A 21514-nucleotide genomic window follows, 5' to 3' on the forward strand; every position below is an offset into this window, starting at 1 on the left:
AGCAGAAGTTTGGAGCATTGATCAAAGTTGATCTCAAAATGTACCCATAAAGTGAAGAAACTTTTTGACAAGCTTTCTGCAGATCATAAAATTGTGAATACACTAACATTTTTTTCAGAACTCAGTTTTCAATGCTTCTGATTACTTTACCTTTTTAGTTAGAAAATGAAGATATTCAAAAAATGGCAGAGAAGGTGGTTAGAAAGTATGAATCATATTTAACCATAAATCTTTCAATGAATTTATTAGCCTAAAAACTCTTATGTGGAAAGAATTTTGAAAGAAAGGGAACATGTAGGTAATTAAAGATGCATGAGGCATATCGAGCTGCAAAAATCTGGCCATTCTCAAACATCCACCTCTTTGAATGGTGAAGGATCACTGAATGCCACTTCATATGACCTGGCAGCCTTCCCTTCCCTGGCTACACTGTTGGAGGACCAGGCTTGCTGTCATGGGAAGAAACACTTTCTCCGCTACCTCGTCTATATTAGGACAGATGGGAACACATTCACCATCACAAAGCCAATATTTTCTTTCTTTCTTTCTTTTTTTTATCATAGCTTCTTCTGCCACCCAATCTGCAGCATTTTGTGCTTTTGATTGTCTTGGCCATGTCCTAGTGTCTATTACCCCTCACCAGTCCCTGAATATGGTCCAGGAAGTGATTTGTCATGGGGACCTCATCCTGCAAACTGATGAGGAACTCCAGGCTAATCTGGAGTGACACGGCATTTATTTTGTTCAACGTGTGCAGAAGGGTCACAAAGACAACCACACTGATACCACCGCTTTCATTCTGGCTTTTGGGGGGATACACTCTCAAAGAAGGTCAAGGTTACATGCTACAGATGCAACGTGAAACTGTACATCCCACCACCCATGAGGTGCTTTTTGTGCTTGTGTTTTGGACATACGTCTTTCTGCTGTGTGACAGACCCTCTATGTGATGACTGTGGACATGCGCTCCATGAGAGAAGCCCCTTTGCATTGCCCCTTGTGTGCATCAGTTGTCATAATCACCGTGCACTAACCCATTGGCCCTTGCAGAGCACCTTGTGACACACTTTACAAAGCATCAGCATCCTCTTCCTATCTCGCTACTTTTGTCCAGCAGAAATGCTGAGTTGAATAGACCTCTCTTTGTTTAATCCCCACCACGCTGAACCCTTTAATGAATCCTTCACTGAATGGGATTTCTTGCAGGCTCATACATCTTCACATGACACAGCCCCAGGCCTGGATACCATCTACAGCCAGATGATCCATCACTTGGACGTTACTCAGAGGCAGCACCTACTAAGGGTCTTCAACTGCATTTGGCTCATGGGTGCTTACCCGTCACAGTGGCGAGACAGTATAGTTATTCCCATCCTTAAACTCGGGAAGAACCCAATGCCTCTCGATAGCTACAGCCCAATTAGCCTGACGAACGTACTTTGTAAACTGCTTGAGAGGATGGTTAGCTTCCGATTATGTTGGCTACTGAAATCTCAGGGCCTTTTGTACCCATATCAGCATGGATTCCCGGAAGGCGATGTCCAACTGACCATTTACTGAGATTGGAAACAGCAATCTGACAGACCGCTAGCACCTTGTTGTGGTCTTCTTTGACCTACATAAGGCATAAGACAAGGCTTGGCGCCATAGCTTTTTAGTTACCCTTCATGACTGGGCTTTTACAGCGCCCTTCTCATTTTTATCCCTCCGGCTCCTCCAGGTTGAGTTAGCACTCTACTCAGCACTCTCCAATTCAGGAGAATGGTATCGCACAGGGTTCTGTGTTAAGTGTGACACACTTCCTCAAAGCAATCAATGGGCTTGTAACCTCTGTTGAGCTTGTGGTTACCCCGGCGTTGTATGTCAGTTGACTTTAGCATTTGGTGCAGCTCCCATTTGGTAGCATCTGCTGAGTGCTGGCTCCAAGGCGCCGTCTGACAGGCCTCCGTCTGGGCAATCTCCCATGGCTTCCACGTTTCTCCCTCCAAAACATGGGTTATGCATTTTTGTTGTCTAACCACAGTACACTCCGATCCAGAACTTTATTTAGGCGACCAGCCCTTCGATGTTGTAGCACTGTCCCATTTCTTGCACCTTATTTATGATAAAAAGCTGATATGACTGCCCCATATTTGCCACCTGAAGATTACATGCATGCGGAAGCTTAATGCTCTCCGTCTCCTGGACCACAAATCTTGGGGTGCAGACCATGCTATTCTTCTCCGTCTATACCGTATTCTGGTCTTGTTCAGACTATATTGTGGTAGTCAAGTTTTTGGGTCAGTGGCTCCTTCCACTCTGAAAATACTTGACCCTGATGTCTCCTCACAGAAGCAGGGATTGCCTCTCTACAAATACGACAGAGCCACCTCCTGGTTTCTTACGCAATCACCATTTGCCAATTCCCTGACCGTCCGGTGTACACTTTCCTCTTTGCAAACAAGGGATGTCTCCCTCCTGATAACTGCCGATGGGTCAGATTGCCGGTTGGGATGCGTCTCACTTACCTCTGTTGGGATTTCCATCTCCACTCACTGGAATGCGCCCTGTGTATTTCCTCCCAACCCCCCTTCCTACTCTTCCCCTTGGATGGTGCCTAGACCATGATTTAAGACCGATCTATTCCAAGGTCCTAAGGTCTCTGTCACTCCTAAGGTTTTCCATTGTCTTGTACATTCCATCCTTGCAGAGTTCCAAGGTGCCACCATCTTCTACACTGATGATTCTAAGATGATAGATAAGGCGCGGTATGCTTTCACATCTCCTCCTTGCTTAGAACACCATTTATTGCTGGGATCATGTAGTATATTCACAGCAGAGCTGCTAGCCATCCATGGAGCCCTCCATTTTGTTTCTCAGGCCTCCTTCCTCAGTGTTTTAATGTCTACCAACTCAATGAGCGGTCTGCAGGCTATCAACCGATGCTACTCTCATCACCCTTTGGTCTCTGCTATCCATGACTTTCTCTCTGCTGCCCATGACCATGCTGCCACGCAGTTGTCTTCCTCTAGGTCCCAAGTCATGTGCATCCCAGGGAACGAACTGGCTGATCATTTGGCTAGAGAAGCAGACACTTACCCCTCCCCCTCCCCCCTTTCCCTTTCATGATTCCAACTGCAGATATGTGGATCTACATCAGATATCTCTTTGCCCCAAACGTGAAATGACATCTGGTGTGCTACTGCTCTCAGTAATAAACTCTGCAGAATTAAGGAGTCTACTGCAGTTTGGCGGTCTTTCTTCAGCTCCTCTCGGAAGGAGTGAACTATCGTAAGATCTCTACGCATTGGTCTTACCAGGCTCATTCATTGTTTCCTCTTGTGTAATGAACAGCCAGACTGACTGTATCCCCTATGTTGGTGGAATGTGCCTTTCCTTTGGCTCTTTGTACTAGGTATAGTCTTCCAGATTCCTTAAATTTAATATTGGCAGACGATTCATGGATGGTTGAAGTGGTCCTCAGTTTCCTTTGTGAAAGTGGTTTGTATTTTCAGATATAAGATTTTGCTTTACTCCTGGAGCAGGGGCTGGGTGGTTGTGGTTGGGGCCTCTCTTCATGTTTTCTCGGTCTGGGACCCATGACCAGTCCCCCTCACGAAGGTTGCTCTTTTATTCCTTTGTTTTCCAAGTTTTCAGATTTGGGCTACCCTTTTATACCTTCTCCTGAACGTGTTTTAACTTCCTCGTTTTTATAGTTTGACTCCTCTGACTGGGGCCGCTCACTTTTAGCAGAGCCCTTCTCTTCCTTGGGTAACTTTGGAATCATGGGACTGATGACCTAGCTGTTTAGTCCCATAAGCTCTCTCAGTTAATCAGTCAATCAGTTTCCCTTGTGAAGTCGTCCAAGTGTTGTCTCCGGACCATGTTGTAATGATCAGCACCACATTACAGCATAACTGCTTCCTGATTGACACACACTCTCTTTTCCTATTCCTTCAACTGCCTTATGTTGCTGATGAACATGACTGGGAGACCTCACCCTAGGATTGGCAAATTTTTAAAAATATCAACATATGTTATATCAATATTTATAAAAGAAATTGATATTATCAAGACAAAAATATTGATATTTCGGCCAATATTTTCAGTATTAACAGAAATAAAAAAAAAAAAAAAAAAATTGAAGTCACAGAAAAGATTAACAAACATTAAAAAATTGACAAATACTGTATTAACTAATAAAGACACACACAATGTACTATAAAATCACTTATTAAAAATATAGAAACTAATTAATGAAACTAATAATCATCACCAATAGACATTAACAGAGCTCTCTGTTTAATATGTTCCCCTGCAGACATAGTTGTTCTGGAGACTCAAAATCAACTTGAAGACAAACCAGACATTGATGTTACTTTTTGAGCACAATCACAGACACACATGTACCAATGTGTGGGCTGGTCGCACAATGCACTGTCACTGTGTTCAATTCAATTACATAAAGTATGTCAAATCACGATAACCAGCAAATAATAGCAGAGCACCTAAGCAACTAAGACGTAGCTGGTAGGAGGGCATCAGGGTGCCTCATTCTTTGATGAGTATTCTAGGTACTGTTTGAATGGCTTCACCATATTGTCAATAGATGGCATGTTACACATCATATGCCACACTGAGTTCCACCATTCTTGGGAATATTGTTTAGCCAGACATTCCTGACAATGACGAGGCAGCAGAAGTGAAATGGATGACGAGAGAGAAGTCTTGAATTCTTGGGAGTGAAACACTTTTTATACATGTTCTGAACATGAAATATTGTACTTACCATAAACATTTCAGAAAACAGAGTCTGTTTTCCATTAAACACCAGTGCTGTAGAGTGTGTTATTTTTGTGTTGAGTGTACGTTACTTTTACAGTGTGTGTATCTTTTCTTGATCCAGGCAATCAGGGGTTCAGAGAAGCACACATTCTGCCTCATAGTTGGGAGGAGGAAGTGATAATTTCCACCATTCTCATTCAGTGCTGTCACAAAATGTGTGTGTTTTGCACATTGTACCTATCATTTGCAATGGTAGAAATGACAGAAGTAAAAAGCTTTCATGAATACGCAGTATAGATACATTCATGTTCAAATCTGGTGCTCAATTGTAGAACTGAATATGAAAATAAATTAAGCGCATTGTAAGACATTTATTGTCAGATTGGAAAGATTGGTAGTAGTTGGAATGGGCAAGAAATCTGCTGATGATAACTATAGTGCCTGTGAATTAAGAAAGGACAGAAAATTAAAATATCGCTTCCAATATTCAGTATCAATTAATCTGTAATTTAAATCGCATCAATATATATCCATATTTTTTGCCCATCCCTACCTCAGTTGCACTTCCATTCATTTCCACTAAATAGTTAATATATTATGTTATTTTATCTATCTTCCCTAAGTTTTACAGAACAGTGTACTTGCATACTTGAAGATAATGTGTATAAAAGAGTTTTTCTCTCACTTCTGTTTAATTTTTAAGGTGAATCCATAGTACATTGGGAAGGTGTATGGAAAAATCATTTCAGATTTAAAATTTTTGTCTGTTTTGTTTGCTCATTGCCCAACTTTTCATTTTGAGTATTGTTAAAGGCAACATTCATCAGAGTGATTCTGTGATATGTTGCTGTACGTGTCTTTATTTATTCATTCATTCACACAGTGTTTTCTTTTTCTGTAAATCCTGTAATAAGAGAGAGCCTTAACACTGCCATGGGGCCACTGGCAGCCACAGTGAATCCTCATGCCTCACACTTGACACAGTGGCCTGGCCTGACAGTGAAACATCCATCACTATGTACATGGTATTCTAAGGGACGTGAAACATATCTATTGTTGAGTCCCTGTCCCTCCATTTTCATGTGACGGGTTCAATGTCTTATTGCACTATTACTGAGAGGGTTTGCTTTTAAATTTTATTTGCTGTCTTTGACAGGCCAGCTTGCAAGTAGTTGCTGTATAGTGGGCTGACTATGGTTCCCCTTCCCATGTTTTTCTGATGTGACATTAGAAGTAACAGAAGTCACAGACTTGTTGCAGGCATCCCAGGAAAATACATCTCTCTCTGCTGCAACTTCCACCAGATTAATCAATGATAATCAGTAAAAGTTAACATCTAACAGTCCCAATAATAAATCACTATACCTCACTCTCACATTGTAATTCAGTCAACAGATGAGATGGAAAGATACCTCTCCCATGTGACAACTGGAAGGTGAGGGGTACAGTAGAATACATACATCTGCAATGTCATACCACAAGCAGATATTGTAATGAAGGCAGCCTGTAATAGTAGCTGAGAGGTTGTAACTTTAGATTGAACCTTCTACTCTGCAGTGGGGTGTGAACTGTTTTGAATCCTCCTGGCAAATTAAAACTCTGTGCTGGACTTGGACTCAGAACCTTGCCATTTGTGGACAGTGTTCTTACCAACAGTTTTAATCTCCCACGAAGTTTCATTGTATTTATACTTACACCATGTCAGTGTCTCTCTCTCTCTCTCTCTCTCTCCCTCTCTCTCTCTCTCTCTCTCTCTCTCACACACACACACACACACACACACACACACACACACACACACACACACACCTGACAGATTCTTTTGAAACTAGAAAGTTCTCAACTTTTAAGTTTTCAAGCACAGGAATAGAAATCAGCATAAAATGAAATCTTAATAGACAGAACTGGTGCTAGAACTAACTGTACTTAGTTATAAGTATAGCACTTCATGCATTTTTTGCTAGTCGCTCTCTGTATGAATAGAACTAAATGGTATGGTAATTGAAACAGTTTCTTTAATGCATGTAATTATATATTTGTAAGTTCAGTATTTTGTGATAGTGGCGAAATAATTATAGAACTCAGAAATTGAGACTTGTGAAGTAAATATCATCTTGGAATGTGGTGATGTAATTTATCATGATTTATTTGTGAAGAAGGTTTTATCTTTTTAATTCATGTTCTGTAATTGCTAAATGAGACTCTTGATTCAGTATCATGAAAGAAGTAAATGTTGTAAGCTTCACAAGTATTGAGTGTTGATATGGAAGGTGTCCAAAATAAACAATGTGTAACTTGCATTTCTTTTTTATATAAATGTATGGCCTACGATGTTGCAAATAGAGACTACAAAAGTTGTTCCGCTAAATGCCACGTCCTCGGTAGATTTCAATATGAGATGCTCTGGTGGCACGACAAATATTCAAACAATATTCTATCTCATCCATGAAGCCTGGAGCATTTTTGGTATTACTGAAGCCATAGCATCCCATATTATGGTCTTTCAGGTGTAAGAGATTGTTGATCTTAACCTAGTGTACAATGTTTTTCACATAATCCCATAAGAAAAAATCTATGGCGTAACGTCTGGAGATGTAGAAGGCTAAGCATTTGGCCCACCTCTGTCAGTTCACCTCCCAAGCATTTCTCTGTTCAGAAATTCCCTGATGATGGGGCTGAAATGTGGTGGAGCTCCATCCTGCTGGAAGATAATTTTATGTGGTAGTTATGGGAGACCATACCATTTGAGCATATCCTGGTACAAAATTCCAGTCACTGTCCATTCTAAGAGGAAGAGTTGTCACTATGATCACCATGTTATACATTAAGCCAGTGCCCAGGTTGACTTTTGATGTCCCTTTCCATTTCACATGAGACGTGTGGATTTTCATTACTTAATATTCTACTGTTTTGTGTGTTTACATCTTCATGTCACTTCATCAGTTTGCAAGTTATTAAAGTTTTTATTTTGGTTTCTTTCAACTGGACACCCTGTATTTTGCACATAAGCTCTATATTATCTTATGCTCGCATATAGTTCTGAATATGATTTGGAGACAAAACTATTTCCCAGTTTGACACAGCTGGACAAGGTTTGGATACTAGAAATACTGTGCATCAGTATAGCAAGTCCAGGGTGACTGAAATTATTATCACCATTATTATTATTATTATTTTTGATTATTCCATTTTGAGAGAGCGATTGAACTTGAGTAGTCATGATATCTTCTTCATTCTTCGTTCTTCCAAAATCCTCTTCATATGTTCACTGTGTTCCCTCTTGCGTTCTTCCGACCATCTTTTTCTGGTTCTGTTGTCCATATGTTCTTGCTTAAGTGTGTGTTTCTATATGATGTTTCTAAACTGTTGTCTATTGTTTATGTTGTCTTGTGTGATCCCCAGTTCTTTAATGTCTTCTTCTGCTTCAGTGATCCACTTGTCTTGTTTTTGCTCTTGTTTACTATCTCAAAGATTTGTCTTGTGAGCCTGCTTTTATTCATCCTACTGATATGTCCATAAAGTTTCGTCCTTCTCTTTCTAATGGTTTCTGTTATTGTTTCTATGTCTTTGTAAATCTCTCTAGTTGGTCTCTTTATCCAAATTCCTTCCCGAAACACTCGTCCATATATTTTCCTCAGAATTTTTCTTTCCTGCTTTTCAATCTCTCTGATCTTAGTATAACCATGAATCACCGTAGTTTCTGCAGCATAAAGTGCTTCTGGTAGGACTCCTATGTTGTAATGTCTTAGTTTTGCATTGACAGCTTATAGGCTTTTTGTAATCTAGAGATTCTATCTTTATTGGATATTGAGTTCAGTCCTGATGGTTGGATTATCTCTCCCAGAGATCTGAAGTGGGCACCTTGTGCTACTTTCCCATATTGAGTAGTAATGGGGAGATTATCTACAGGTTTGTTTTCCATATACTATGTTTTCTCGTAGGAGATTTGTAGCCCAGTTTTCTGTGAGATTTTGTGTAGTTTTTCCAATGCAAGTTTGGCTTCCTCTCTATTGTTTGTTAGAATGGCAAGATCGTCTGCGAAAGCCAGACACTTCACCCTAATTCTCTGCTCTTTTTTAATCCCAAACTGAATTCCTTTTATTTCCTTTTCCCATGTCCTCACAATTTTTTTCCAGAACCATGTTAAACAGAAAGCGGGACATTCCATCTCCCTGGCGAACACCAGTGTGGATATGAAATGCTTCTGATGTTTTTCCCATGAATTTAACTTTGGAGGTTGTATCTGCTAGTGCCTGTTGAATAATTGACCTTGTTTTCCTGTCAACCCTGAGCACCTCTAAGGTGTGAAATAATGTTTGTCCATCTATTGAATTGTAAGCCTTTTTAAAATTGACAAAAGTTACCACAGTATTTCTACATCTTCTCATTTGCAAAATTGTTTTTAAGTTCCCTTTGCGAAACCCTGCCTGATAGTCCTCTATTAACTGGTCCGCTTGTTCCTCTAGTCTGTTCAACAGGGCCCTTGAAAGAATTTTGTTTATTACAGGGAGCAGTGAAATTCCCCTGTAATTATTTGGATCGGTTTTTGCACCTTTTTGTGGAGGGGGTGAATTAATGCACATTTCCACTCTGCAGGCATTTGTTCAGTTTCCCAAATATTTGATTTAATTCTGTGGGTTGCTTGTGTGAGATTATTGTCATTTAATTTCCATACTTCTGCTATGATTCAGTCTTTTCCTGGAGACTTGTCGTTCTTCAAAGAATTGATTATTTCCTTTACCTCTTTAAGTGATGGTGGATTTGAATCGGGATTGGATGTGGGTTTTTCAAAATCTAGTTGTTCTGTCGGAGGCTCGCAGTTGAGAAGTGAGTGAAAATATTTAGCTAAAATTTGACAGTTATTTTTAGGGTTGGTTGCCAGTGATCCATCAGACCGGCGAAAGCGCAGATTAGGTGGTTGATACCCTGTTAGGTTTTCTTTGAAAATTTTGTAAAAAGTTCTGGTGTTGTTCTTGATAAATTCTTGTTCAATTTCTTTAAGCCGGCTTTTATCATATCTACATTTTTCTCTTTGTATTGCCTTGGATGAACTCTTCTGTATTCTCAAAAATTCCTGCCATTTTTCTGTAGTTTTGTTGCTACTGGAAGTTTTCCAAGCTTGTATTCTTTCTTCTATTGCTTCATCACATGCACTGTTCCACCATCTGTTTTTTCTCTTTCTTGGGGGTTTGCCACATTTCATAGTGTTTTTCAGTACTTCTGCAAGTTCATTCCAGTTCGTTGTGTTTGATTGCCCAATTTCCTGTAGAATTTCCCTCTTGTTAAGTTTAAGGTATTCTGGATCAATTCTAACTGTTTTGTTCATTGGTGGTTTCTTTCTGTTAGGTTGAAATCTAATCTTTATTTGCAGCAGGTGGTGGTCTGACTCAAAAAATCCCTTTCTTGTTCATACGTTGAGTATTTTTTTGGTATTCTTATTAGATATGGCAACATGGTCTATCTGAAATTCACCATAAGTTGAATTTGGTGATTTCCATGTTGTAAGTTTGTTTACAGGTTTAAGGAATTGGGTAGACATGATTTTAAGATCAAAATTTTCGCAGAAGTTTTATCAGTCTCTCGCCATTTTTATTTGTTCTCTTGTGAGTTGTATGAATTCCTATTATTTTCCTGAATTTTTTTCTCTTTACCAAGTTGTCCATTGAAACCTCCTAACATAATTTTCATGTGATGAGTAGGGATTTTATTTGAGGTTTCCTCCAGTAGTTCCCAGAAGTCATCTATTGCCTTTGGATTTTCTCTATTGTAATCATTTGTGGGGGCATATGCATTTATCAGTGTGTATGTCTTGTTTCCAGATTTTACTGAGATTGTCGAGATTCTTTGTGATGTTGAATGGAAGTTTATTATGGAGTCTATAATTGATTTGTGCACAACAAAAGCTGTGTCAAATTGTTTGGGTCCCTTGCTCAGCTGGACTGATGGTTTTCCTTTGTAGATTCTGAAGTTTCCTGAATCAAAATGATTTTCGTCAGTAAGTCGTGTTTCTTGAAAAGCAAGGATTTTTATGTGGAATTTTTCCATAGTATTTGTGAGTTGTTTGAGTTTACCTACTTTGGAGAGTGTGTTTGTGTTGAGAGCTCCTATGAAGTTTTTCTGTTTTGGTCTTAGAGATTTTGAGAAGCTCCGACTCTTCTGCGCATGACGTACCTGGTCCCCCAGAATCCGATGACCAGGAAGATTCAGTCTAGAGACTGATTCCTGGAGTAGTGGATTTTCTTTCCTTTTGTTCCATCATGCTTATTCAAGTTGAAACTTGTTTTGCGGTGATCTTCTATGAAGGTCACATGTTTACAATTTGATTGTTGAGATCAAGAAGAGCATCGAGCAGCTGCACCAACTAGGTGAACAGATGCTGGCCGCTACCCACTGGATTCCAGAACAGACACTAGTGGTTTTGGGCTTGTTATTATTATTATTATAGTTATTATTATTCTATAAGTGCTGTATTATGAAACACTCTTGCATACTGTGTATTGTTTTCATTCATGAAATGGAAATTTATAAATGGGTAAACTTTTTGAATGCCTATAATTAATATAGTTTCATAAGCTATTTTTTACATATTTCAAAAAATTATAAGGTATTACATGTGATTTTTCTTTGTTTTTCAGGGAGATTTAAAATCTGAGACTATTAAAAACTTAGATGAATACGTGAAAAAAGATGAAAGGCTGCCCATGTTCCTCACAAGGATACGAGAGAGTGGAGCAAAAGTGTTCCTTCTCACTAACAGTGACTACTGTTTTACAGACAAGATAATGAAACATCTGTTCGATTTCCCTCATGGAGCAAGAGTAAGTAGTGAGAAAGTGACTTGTAGTCTCAGAGTTTGAAATATACCATTGCATTCTATACACAGAATTTGATATCTTGCCGTGAATTTAAAGTGGTGAATATTCTCACAAGAATTTGTGATTCCATATAGCTTTTTTTGCATTTTATTTGTATTTATTTATCTACTTCATGTTCTGGAGATCCAGGTAGCATGTGAATTGCATAACTTACATAAATACAATAAAAGATACAATGTAAATAAATATCAAGTTAAGAACATATACTGAGTTAACAGAAAGTTATGTTACACTTAGGAAGACCAGTAATATGTACAGGAAGCAAAGTTAAGCTATGTATTACAATAAATAACTAAATATGTAAATACCAGTCACTAAATTTTTGAATGTGTATGCTAGTGCTCAAAATTAAGTATTTGTAAAACAGTTGTAAGTATAGTAGTAGTATTCATTTTCTTTCAAAACTTCATCAACTGTATAAGAAGATCTCTCTATCAGCGACTCTTTCAGAGTTCGAATTTTGGCAGTTGTTCATGAAGGCATTTGATATGCAGTTGACGTGCGTTAAACAGGTTAATGATGTAGTAATGAACTCCTATCTGAACTAGTTTTAGTCTTTTCAATTCAGTGCGCATACTGTTTTCAGTCTTTGTCCCCCCTTTGCCCACAAGACAGATGGGTCTCTTTAATTGTGTCATGTGAGTGATTTGCCCCTACTTTGTAACCTTCGCAATCTAGTCATCTTTCCTCCCTGAGGTTGCAACTAACAGCACCAAAAGCTTGGAACAGTTTTCTCAGTTTTAAAATGTGTCTTTCAGCAGCACTGGAATTTTGCCTCCCGTAAGGTTTCGACTGTGTGACTGTATTAGCCAAAATCATTTAATTTATTTATTTTGAGGTGATAGAGACAAAGGATCTGATTTTTGGAGTTAAAATTATCTTTTTCTGGAGTCTTTGTGGTTCATGACTAAGACTTTTGAACAATTTGTACTTCTTTTTAGCTCTCTACGTCAGCAATTCTCCCCCCCCCCCCCCCCCCCCCCCCCCCCTCGCTTTCTTATTAATTCTCCTTATTGAGCCAATTTATGTATTAACAAAAGGCAAGCAAATTGTAGAAAGTTAATCTGTAAACTGTATCAACAATAAATTATCACTATATCACTTAGCACTATTCATGCTAATGCCAGCTAAATTTAACAAAGTAAATTATAAAGAAAGTTCTGCTACTTTAAAAAGAAAAGCTGCATCATCAGTTAAAGGATAGAAATAAAAGAACAAAATGAAGTGGATATAAGCTTCAGATATTTGCCAATGGAAAATAAGAACAAGACCCAAAATACCCAACAAACAAAACTGAAAGTAAAGGAGAGGATAAAAAACATAGCAGGAATACCCGATAGCCAAAAGTAGGACTAAGGAAAAAATTGGTACAAAATTGTGCAATATTTATGGATTGAGTGGCATTAGCAAAAGATTTTGAAAGTAACTTTTAAATGTAACCACGTGAACCTTCTTTTATAAAATCGTATCATTTATTTTTTGGGGAGGGACGGGTCACAGAGGACAAAAGACAGTAAGGAAGGAAATCATGAAAATGTCAGCAAGGGGAATTAAATAATGGAAAATCTGTGATAGAATAACAATAAAATGAAAAAGGATGGATTGCTACTCACCACATAGTTGCAGTCAGATACAGTGAAAAATACTGCTAAAATATTAAGCTTTCGAGCAAAGTCCTTCTTACAAAATAGAAAACACACACACACACAAGCACAAGCACAAGCACAAGTCTCACACTCATGGCCACTATCTGTTGGTGCTGGGGCCAGACAGTAACTGTGTCTGACATGGGGAGGCATGGAGTGTGGAGGGGGAGGAATGACAGGTTAGGGGTGGGGGGTACTTGTTGTGTACAGGGAAGTGGTGATGATAGGATAGGGCTTCTAGGTCCAGTCCAGTAGGGTGTGTTTGGGGAAGGGAGGGAGGCTGTTAAAAGAGAAGTAGAGATGGGGAAAAGACTGGTAGGTGTACTGGTGGGATAGCAGGCATGTGTAGTACTGGCATGAGAGCAGGGAAGGGGATGATAAGTAGGTGGAAGATAGGGACTAGCGGAGGTTGAAGCCAGAGGGGTTACAGGAACAAAGGCTGTGTTGTAGGGAGAGTTCCCACCTGTGCAGTTCAGAAAAGCTGATGTTGGTGAGAAGAATCCAGATGATGCAGGCTGTGAACAGTCATGAAAGTGAAGCATATAACTGAAGCTTATTATGTTGGGCAGCATGTTCAGTGACTGCATGGTCTAGCTGTCTCTTGGCCACAGTTGGCCCGTGGCCATTCATGTAGACAGATAGCTTGTTAGATGCTACGCCCACATAGACAGTGGCTGTGGCATATTTTGTAAATCACATGGCTGCTTTCACAGACAGCCCTGCCTTTGATGGGGCTGGAGGTGCCTGTGACAGGAGTGGAATAGATGGTGGTGGGAGAATTTATGGGACAGGTCTTGCATCTGTATATATTGCAGAGATATGAGCCATGAGGCAAGGAGCTGGTAGGAGGGGTGGATTAGGGATGGACAAGGATATTGTTTGCATTTGGTGAGTGGCAGAATATCACAGTGGGATGGGTGGGGAGGGTAGTGGGGAGAACATTCTCATTTCAGAGCACGATGAAAGGTAGTCAAAACCATGATGGAGAATGCAATTGCTCCAATCCTGGGGGTCGTACTGAGTGACGAGAGGAAGCACTCTTCTGTGGCTAGACAATAAGTGAATGGAGTGACAAAGCACAGGAAATTTGTTCCTGTGCAAGGTCCAGGGAATTGTTGAGGAAGCATGTTGATACAGCAATTCTTTCACAGTAGCAGACAAAAAGAATGAAGATTTCAATGTTGTATTGGATGTCAGAAAATTGAATTAAATAGCAAAAAGGAAAAATGATAGACCTATTAGTATTGACGAGACATTGCAAAACATCCATGAATTTACGTGCTCTACATGTGACATGTGGATACAGGAACATAAAATAAGATCATAAATCAAGGCCATATACTGCACTTTTACATAAGTTGTATGGTGCCTTTTTGGCTTAATCTATCAGTCTACATGACAAAGGAGCAGAAGCAGAACTCAGGAAGCCAGAAAAAAATTCAGAGTTTAGATAACATGAATAGGGGTTGTATGTTGTGGTACCCGTAATAGTATTAAAAAGAAATTGAATCTGGAGAAATGATATGAAACCAGAGATCAGACCATTCTCATAAAATAAATGTACTACACTGGAACAAATTTGTGGACAGATCCTCTTTCAAAGGTAAGGCTGGTCTGAGATGGTGCAGTATTCCAGTAAAAGTCTGAAACTGAGTGTACTGAGGGATTAAATGAAATTAATTGATAATATAAGAGAACTTATTTGCAAAGGATAGTGAATTGATAGTGTATCTTTGCTGTATGTACTTTTTTCCCTTTTCTCTTATATCCTACTATAAATAAACTGGTTCATGAATCTGGAGTATGAAAATCAATTTTGTCATTGGTGTGTCTGGGAGGCACTGAAAAAAATTATATGTTTTAAAAATTGGTGGGTAGAGTTGTGACGTTAGCCTCTTTCTTTCTTTCTTCATTGATTGTCCTTGGTGTCGATGTACTGTGTTGTGATACTGGCTGAATAATGGAGAGTGAAAGTTTAATACTGACTACTTTAAATTATGTAACTGACAGGTGCACATTCGTATTTTAAGTTCTTTACTTTCACTGTTCACAACCCCCCAATAATACACAGTTATGTGGCCAGTGCACTATTGTTTAACATTCAACAAGTCTCCTTAATAGGTTGCAAGCAAACATCAACATACTGCTACAATAGTTTAGTGTTGAACATCTACGAGCAGTAAAAACCTAACCACACAGTTCTTGCCGCATAATACGGTAGGTATTGAACAGACACTGACATCGTTATAGCACACGGCCTGTTACACTTATTTCACAGTTAAGTGGATGCATTGTTGTTGATATAACCAATACTGGTTCCTCGTCTGAATCTTGGCCATGGACTTACCGTCTCGGGACCAAAATTCGGGCCCATATATATCATCACAATAATAGGCACAGAAACTACACATTGTTCAATGTTTAATTTACAGAAATTACAATTAAAGCACACCTCATTCAACTAACTGAAAACATGGAAAAATCTTTGTTTTTAACAGTTTCTTCTACTGCAAGCCGAATTGTTAGTTTAAATGATGAGATTAACGTATATAGTTATATAAACAATACTTTTGACAGAACTGCTAATTAATTTAGAATTAATTAACTGTTAGCTTTGCTAACATGTTTTCGAATATAGCCAAATAAATACTTAAAGAACACCAGTGTTTCATCTTCCAAATGTTTATAATTAGTGAAGAATTTATGTTTGTTTATAAGTCAACAATAGAATTTGACTTACAAAACAATTACTGATTTCACCCTATAACAAAAGATACTAACTAGGAATAGTAAAAATAAATTAGAAAATCAATTACATACATAAAACTATGCACAAAATTAGATCTGGTATTATATTCTTTAAAACTGAGGGCCAACCATTCTCTTTTATGGAAGTTCAAATTATGCTCATGTATGTTAATGATAATTAGTCAAAAATAAAAAATGAATTTATGGAGGCAGATTGTGAAATAAGAGAGGAAGTAAAAACTATCTCAGCTTGCTTCGTCACAGAGTCTTGTTATTCTGATTCTGTCTCGTGTTCAAAGAAAAAGAATCTTGTAACAAGTCCGATTTATGTATCCCGCTCGATCGGGATCTGATAGCAGCCCAAATAAATATTAATTAATGTGACCGTGTACCTAATGGGGCTGGCAATCGGATTTGACTGCTACGGAGTTGTCACATTCCATTTTGTCCTTCTCAAATGCTGTAATAATGAAATGTCCGGTGACAAGAAGGAACACCAACACAGCTTCACTAATCAAGAACCTATATTCGTCTCAAAAAACACAAAAAGAAGGAGACAGCCACTGCCTTTGTCATACATATTTAATTACGGCTAAGCTCAGCACAGGCTTCCTCGCTATTCATTATCGTCACACGCAAATTCAATCACTGCAATCCAACACTGCAATCCAAATGATACCGGCGCGGTAGACGCGGAACCACAAATATCGGCACAGAAATATCACTGATCACTTTCGTAATTATACTTTTTCACTTTCCCGTATTATTCTAACACAAAGGGGTTAACCGCGGCGATGGCCACTCCCTTTGTCGGTAAAGCCTTGCATTACAGCAACAGGCCTCCACACGGCTCGACCGGCAACCTGGGAACTCTCTCAACTCTACACTCGCTCTCGCAACATGACACTATCGATTGTTTGGCCTATCGACCTGTGCCGAGTGCAAACTTATAGTAAGGGCCTACGGTCCCCTTAACATCCCCGCCCTCAAAAACTTCTTTGGAGCCTCTGGCGTAAAAGAATCGGCAAGGGAATTAGACATTGCTACATCTGAACAAAACACACAATGTAAATAATTAATGAAATTACAATTCACCAAATAATCCCTCGACTCCGGTAGTGGACTGCCTCCACAATAATATTCTACAAAAGGCTATTACATCTCATAAACATGGCGTTGTCTAAATTACAATTTTTTTATCAAGCAGCAATAGTCCTCTATAGTTCATATTAAATGAAACACACAACATACAATCAAAAATTATTACGTGAACACACGACATATGAATTATTATATTACAAATTAGTTGCTACAGGTTTTACACTCATTCTCAGGTAATCGTCGATATGAAATATGAAGTTCTAGTTATAATACATCAGAAAATACAATGCAAGTAAACATTCCCCTTTTTCAAATGTCCGTTCAACAACTAAATGTTCTATAGATGTCTTACCCAACTACATCAAGGAGCTTGAACACTCTCATTTCAGACATTTGCCCTAATCGAGTTCCCCTTCCTCATCTGGGTTATCCCTGTTCTCGTGTGAGTAGTACCTTTTTATGTTTTCCACATGTTCTTTACCATGCACTCTCTTTGTCCGTGCATATTCCAACTCCACAGTGTTAGGATGACCAATTTTTATAATCCTGTATGGTCCCTTATAAACGTGGTTGAATTTATGTATTTCAGAGTTTATTTTCTTTGATTTTGCATGAAACTTTACTAGTACCAAGTCTCCCACTCGGTAAGTTATCGGTTTCACTAGCTTGTCGTGTCTTTCCTGTCTTTTCCGAGCCTTCTCCTTCATACTTAATTCCACTAGCTCCAATTTCCTTTCCCAGCTCAATGAACTTCCTGGCGGGTAGACTAGCAACTCACGAAAAATACTGTCGGGTTCTTGCTTGAGCAATACTTCGCATGGTGCAAACCCTGTAGAGTCATGTGGGAGGTGATTCCTGACCCGCTCAAATTCTTCCAGATATTCTTTCCATGAACCATGCTTCCTATGACAGTATGTTCGGCATAAACGGTTCAATTCCTTCATTGTTCGTTCTGCAGGGTTAGAAGCTGGCCTATACTTAGAAATGGCAATTCGTTCTATTCTGTACTCATTTAGCATCTCTGTCCACTCCTTTGACCTAAATTGTGACCCATTATCACTCAAAATTCGCTTAGGAATACACACCTTTTGAAAATAATCTTTCTCAAAATGGTTAATGATGGCTCTACTACTAGCTTTCTTCAACGGGTAAAATTTTATGTACTTGGAAACCAGTTCTTCCACTACAAAGATTTGTGTGTAATTCCCTCGTGAGGCAGGAAGTGGCCCAAAGAGATCCACTGCAACTATGTCCTTCATTGCTGTTGGTACAATTGGATGCATATATCCTTTGTGCTGTACTGTAGTCGTTTTAGATTTTTGACAGGTGTCACATGTACTCAGTATCTTACGTATACGCCTTCCCATGTTGTTGAATGCACAATCTAACTTAAACTTTTCCAGACACTTTTTTGGTCCATAATGCGCATTACTATAGTGCGTATACCAAATTAATTTTTCTACCACATGCTCAGGCACACAGAGTTTCCAGTTCTTCTCACTCTCCTTGTTTCTTTTATAAAGTATCCCATTATGAATATAATAAAATGTGCGAATTCTTTCCTCTCCTGCACACCTGTATTTGTTTTTAATTATCTTTAATTTCTCATCCTCGTTCTGTTCCCTGCGCACATTCTTTAGGAACTTCCTTATGAATTCTTCATACTGTACTCCCTTCATCAGGTTAATTCTAACTCCTCCTCCTTCTTGCCTGTCCACCAACATTCCTCTCGAGTCAGCTGGTAATCTTGACAAAGCATCAGGTATTATGTGTGTTGCTCCTGGTTCATAAATTATCTCAAAGTCATAGTCCTGTAATGCCAGGGCCCATCGCGTTAGTCTGCTATGCCTCAACTTGCTTGTGGTCAGAAATGTAAGGGCCTTATGGTCAGTCACGACTTTCACATGCCTCCCGGCCAAATAATACCGGAAACGCTTAAACCCCCACACAATTACCAATGCCTCCCTTTCAGTAATCGAATATTTCCTCTCCCAAGCATTTAAACTTCTGCTACCAAACGCTATTGTTCTTACACTCTCACCATTTCCGCTCCTCTCCATTTGGTACAAATGTATTCCTAGCCCATAGTCAGAGCTGTCTGCTCCTAAATAAAACTCCTTGGAAAAACCGGGTGGTACAATATGTCTGCACTATATAGTGCTTCCTTGATATTCTAAAACTCGGTTTGGCACTCTGCACTCCAATGCCACGGCATCCTCGCCTTGGTCAATTCCCTCCTACTCGGGGCATTAAGTACAGATCCTTTAACAAATTTTCTATAAAACTCACAAACCCCAAAGAATGCTCGCAACTGCTTCTTACTATGGAGGGTCGGAAAATTTCTAATAGCCTCCATTTTACTAGGATCAGGATAGATACCCTCCTCTGATATTAAATGGCCCAGGAATTTTATCTTTGATTTGCCAAATTCTGACTTGTCCAGGTTTACAGTTACCGCTGCGGTTTCAAAAGCTGCCAAGATTGCATCCAATCTAAATGTTCTTCCCATGATTCGCTTGCTATCAAGAGGTCATCCACGTAGACGGTGACCTTTTTAAGTAACTCCTCGCCTAGTATCTTATCCATCGCCCTTATGAATTCAGACACCGACACATTAAGCCCAAATGGCAACACTCTAAATTGATAGCACCTCCCTCCATAAGTAAATGCTGTATACTGGTGGGACTCTGTGGCCAATGGTATTTGCCAGTAACCAGCAGTTAAGTCGATACTACTAAGCACCTTTGCCCCTCGGAATTTTTGAATCAGTTCTTCTATAGTCTCAGGTTTGTCCCGCTCCGGCTCGATGATTTTGTTCACTGTTCGTGCATCCAAAACTATCCTCACCTTTCCATCCTTCTTATCAACAACAAATAGGGGGTTGTTATATTGACTGTTGGCCCTTTCTATAACACCAAGGTCCACCATCCTCTGTATCTCTTCATCTACTGCTCTTCGTTTTGCCTGGGGAATGGAATACTGTTTTATATTGAACGGTTTATGGTTCTTTATCTTTAGCTTACACTCCACCCCTTTCATGATACCTGGCTGTTGAGAAATTACCTTACAACGCCTGTATAATACTGTGGCTAATTTCCTCTTAGTCCCCTCATCTAGGTGTGTCATCTCCTCCAACTTTTTACTGATCTTATTCTCTTTATGTCTATCCTCTCATGCTAATCCCTCAAGGTATATCAACACTTCTTCTTCTGGTTCCTCTTTCCCGCATCCCATGGTGGGTTCCTCTTCATAACACAAACTTATCCATCTGAATTCCTCCTCTTCTTCGATTGCACTCCCCTCAGCAAACTTTAACCTCTTCTCTTCTCCCTTTCTTCCTTTGACCTTGATAGTACCTTCATCAAAACTCACTATTGCATCAACTTCATTCAACCAATCTATCCCTAAAATAATTGATGTGTTCAATCCAGCCACCACCAAAAATTTTGCTTCGTATTCCTCTCCCTCTATCTCGAATGTAATCAACACTTGTTCTTTAATAGGTTTACTCCTTGCACCCAACGCATTCACAATTCTCACTCCACTTACCGGGAAACTAGGCAAGCTAATATTTGCTTTTAGTACCTGTTCATATAACCTCTTGGATACTGCACATGCTTCACTTCCTGTATCGACTAATGCCTCGATATTCAGTCCACATAGCTTGATCCCTATCATGGGTAGCATGGGTTCTTTGGGAATCCTACTTCTTTCCTCCAGTAGATCTTCTCTCAGATCTCCACCATTGTCGTGTCTTAGTAGGTCTACTCTGGTCCTTGTAGCTCTCACTCCTGACCGGACTTCATCTGGAGTGTCATTCAGTTTTCCGGTCTCTCCGCCTCTTCTATATGCACTGTGTCATTCATTCGCCTATCCCATCCTCTCTCATGATCTCTTGGTTCTTCACTCCTTCTCCAATCATTTCTCCATTGCCGTTCACCACCATGGTTCCTGTACCTATGGCCACCACCTCTTCCTCTATAATTAGACGAATTACCAAAATGATTCCTTGGGTCATTACTTCCCCCTCGGTTTTGATCATTAGCTTGATTGTGTTCCTGTGATCGAACAGATTCCAACTGTTCCAGTATTTCCATCAAGGCCTCCCTATCTTTAATTAGGCTCCCGGATACAGTTTCTTGCATTCTCCAGCTCATCACTCAGGGGTTGTTCCAAGGTCTCGTTCAATTCCCACAAATGTTCGGCAAACTCTCTCAATGTTCCTCTCCATGTACTAAGTGACTTGCGGTGGAGTAGGTCCTCAATTGCTGCACACTGATGACTTTTGGACCAGTATTTCTTCAAGAATTCCTCTTCAAACTGATCATAACTAGTAGTCCCTTCCTTATTCCTGACTCCCCAAGTGAAGGCCTCACCTTC

The 21514-nt window shown here is 39.5% G+C and overlaps 1 protein-coding gene across 4 annotated transcripts in view; it reads left to right on the forward strand.

Moving 5' to 3' along the window:
- Positions 1-21514, forward strand: part of LOC124615874 (cytosolic purine 5'-nucleotidase) — a 470708-nt gene that overhangs the window by 386439 nt on the left and 62755 nt on the right. For all 4 annotated transcript variants that reach the window (XM_047144059.1, XM_047144044.1, XM_047144051.1 and 1 more), the window contains exon 7: positions 11400-11582. In XM_047144059.1, the coding sequence (XP_047000015.1) occupies positions 11400-11582 (183 nt within the window). The remainder of the gene's footprint in view (positions 1-11399; positions 11583-21514) is intronic.

The sequence above is a fragment of the Schistocerca americana genome, chromosome 1 (assembly GCF_021461395.2).
Source record: "Schistocerca americana isolate TAMUIC-IGC-003095 chromosome 1, iqSchAmer2.1, whole genome shotgun sequence".
In the NCBI taxonomy this organism is placed as follows: Eukaryota; Metazoa; Arthropoda; class Insecta; order Orthoptera; family Acrididae; genus Schistocerca; species Schistocerca americana.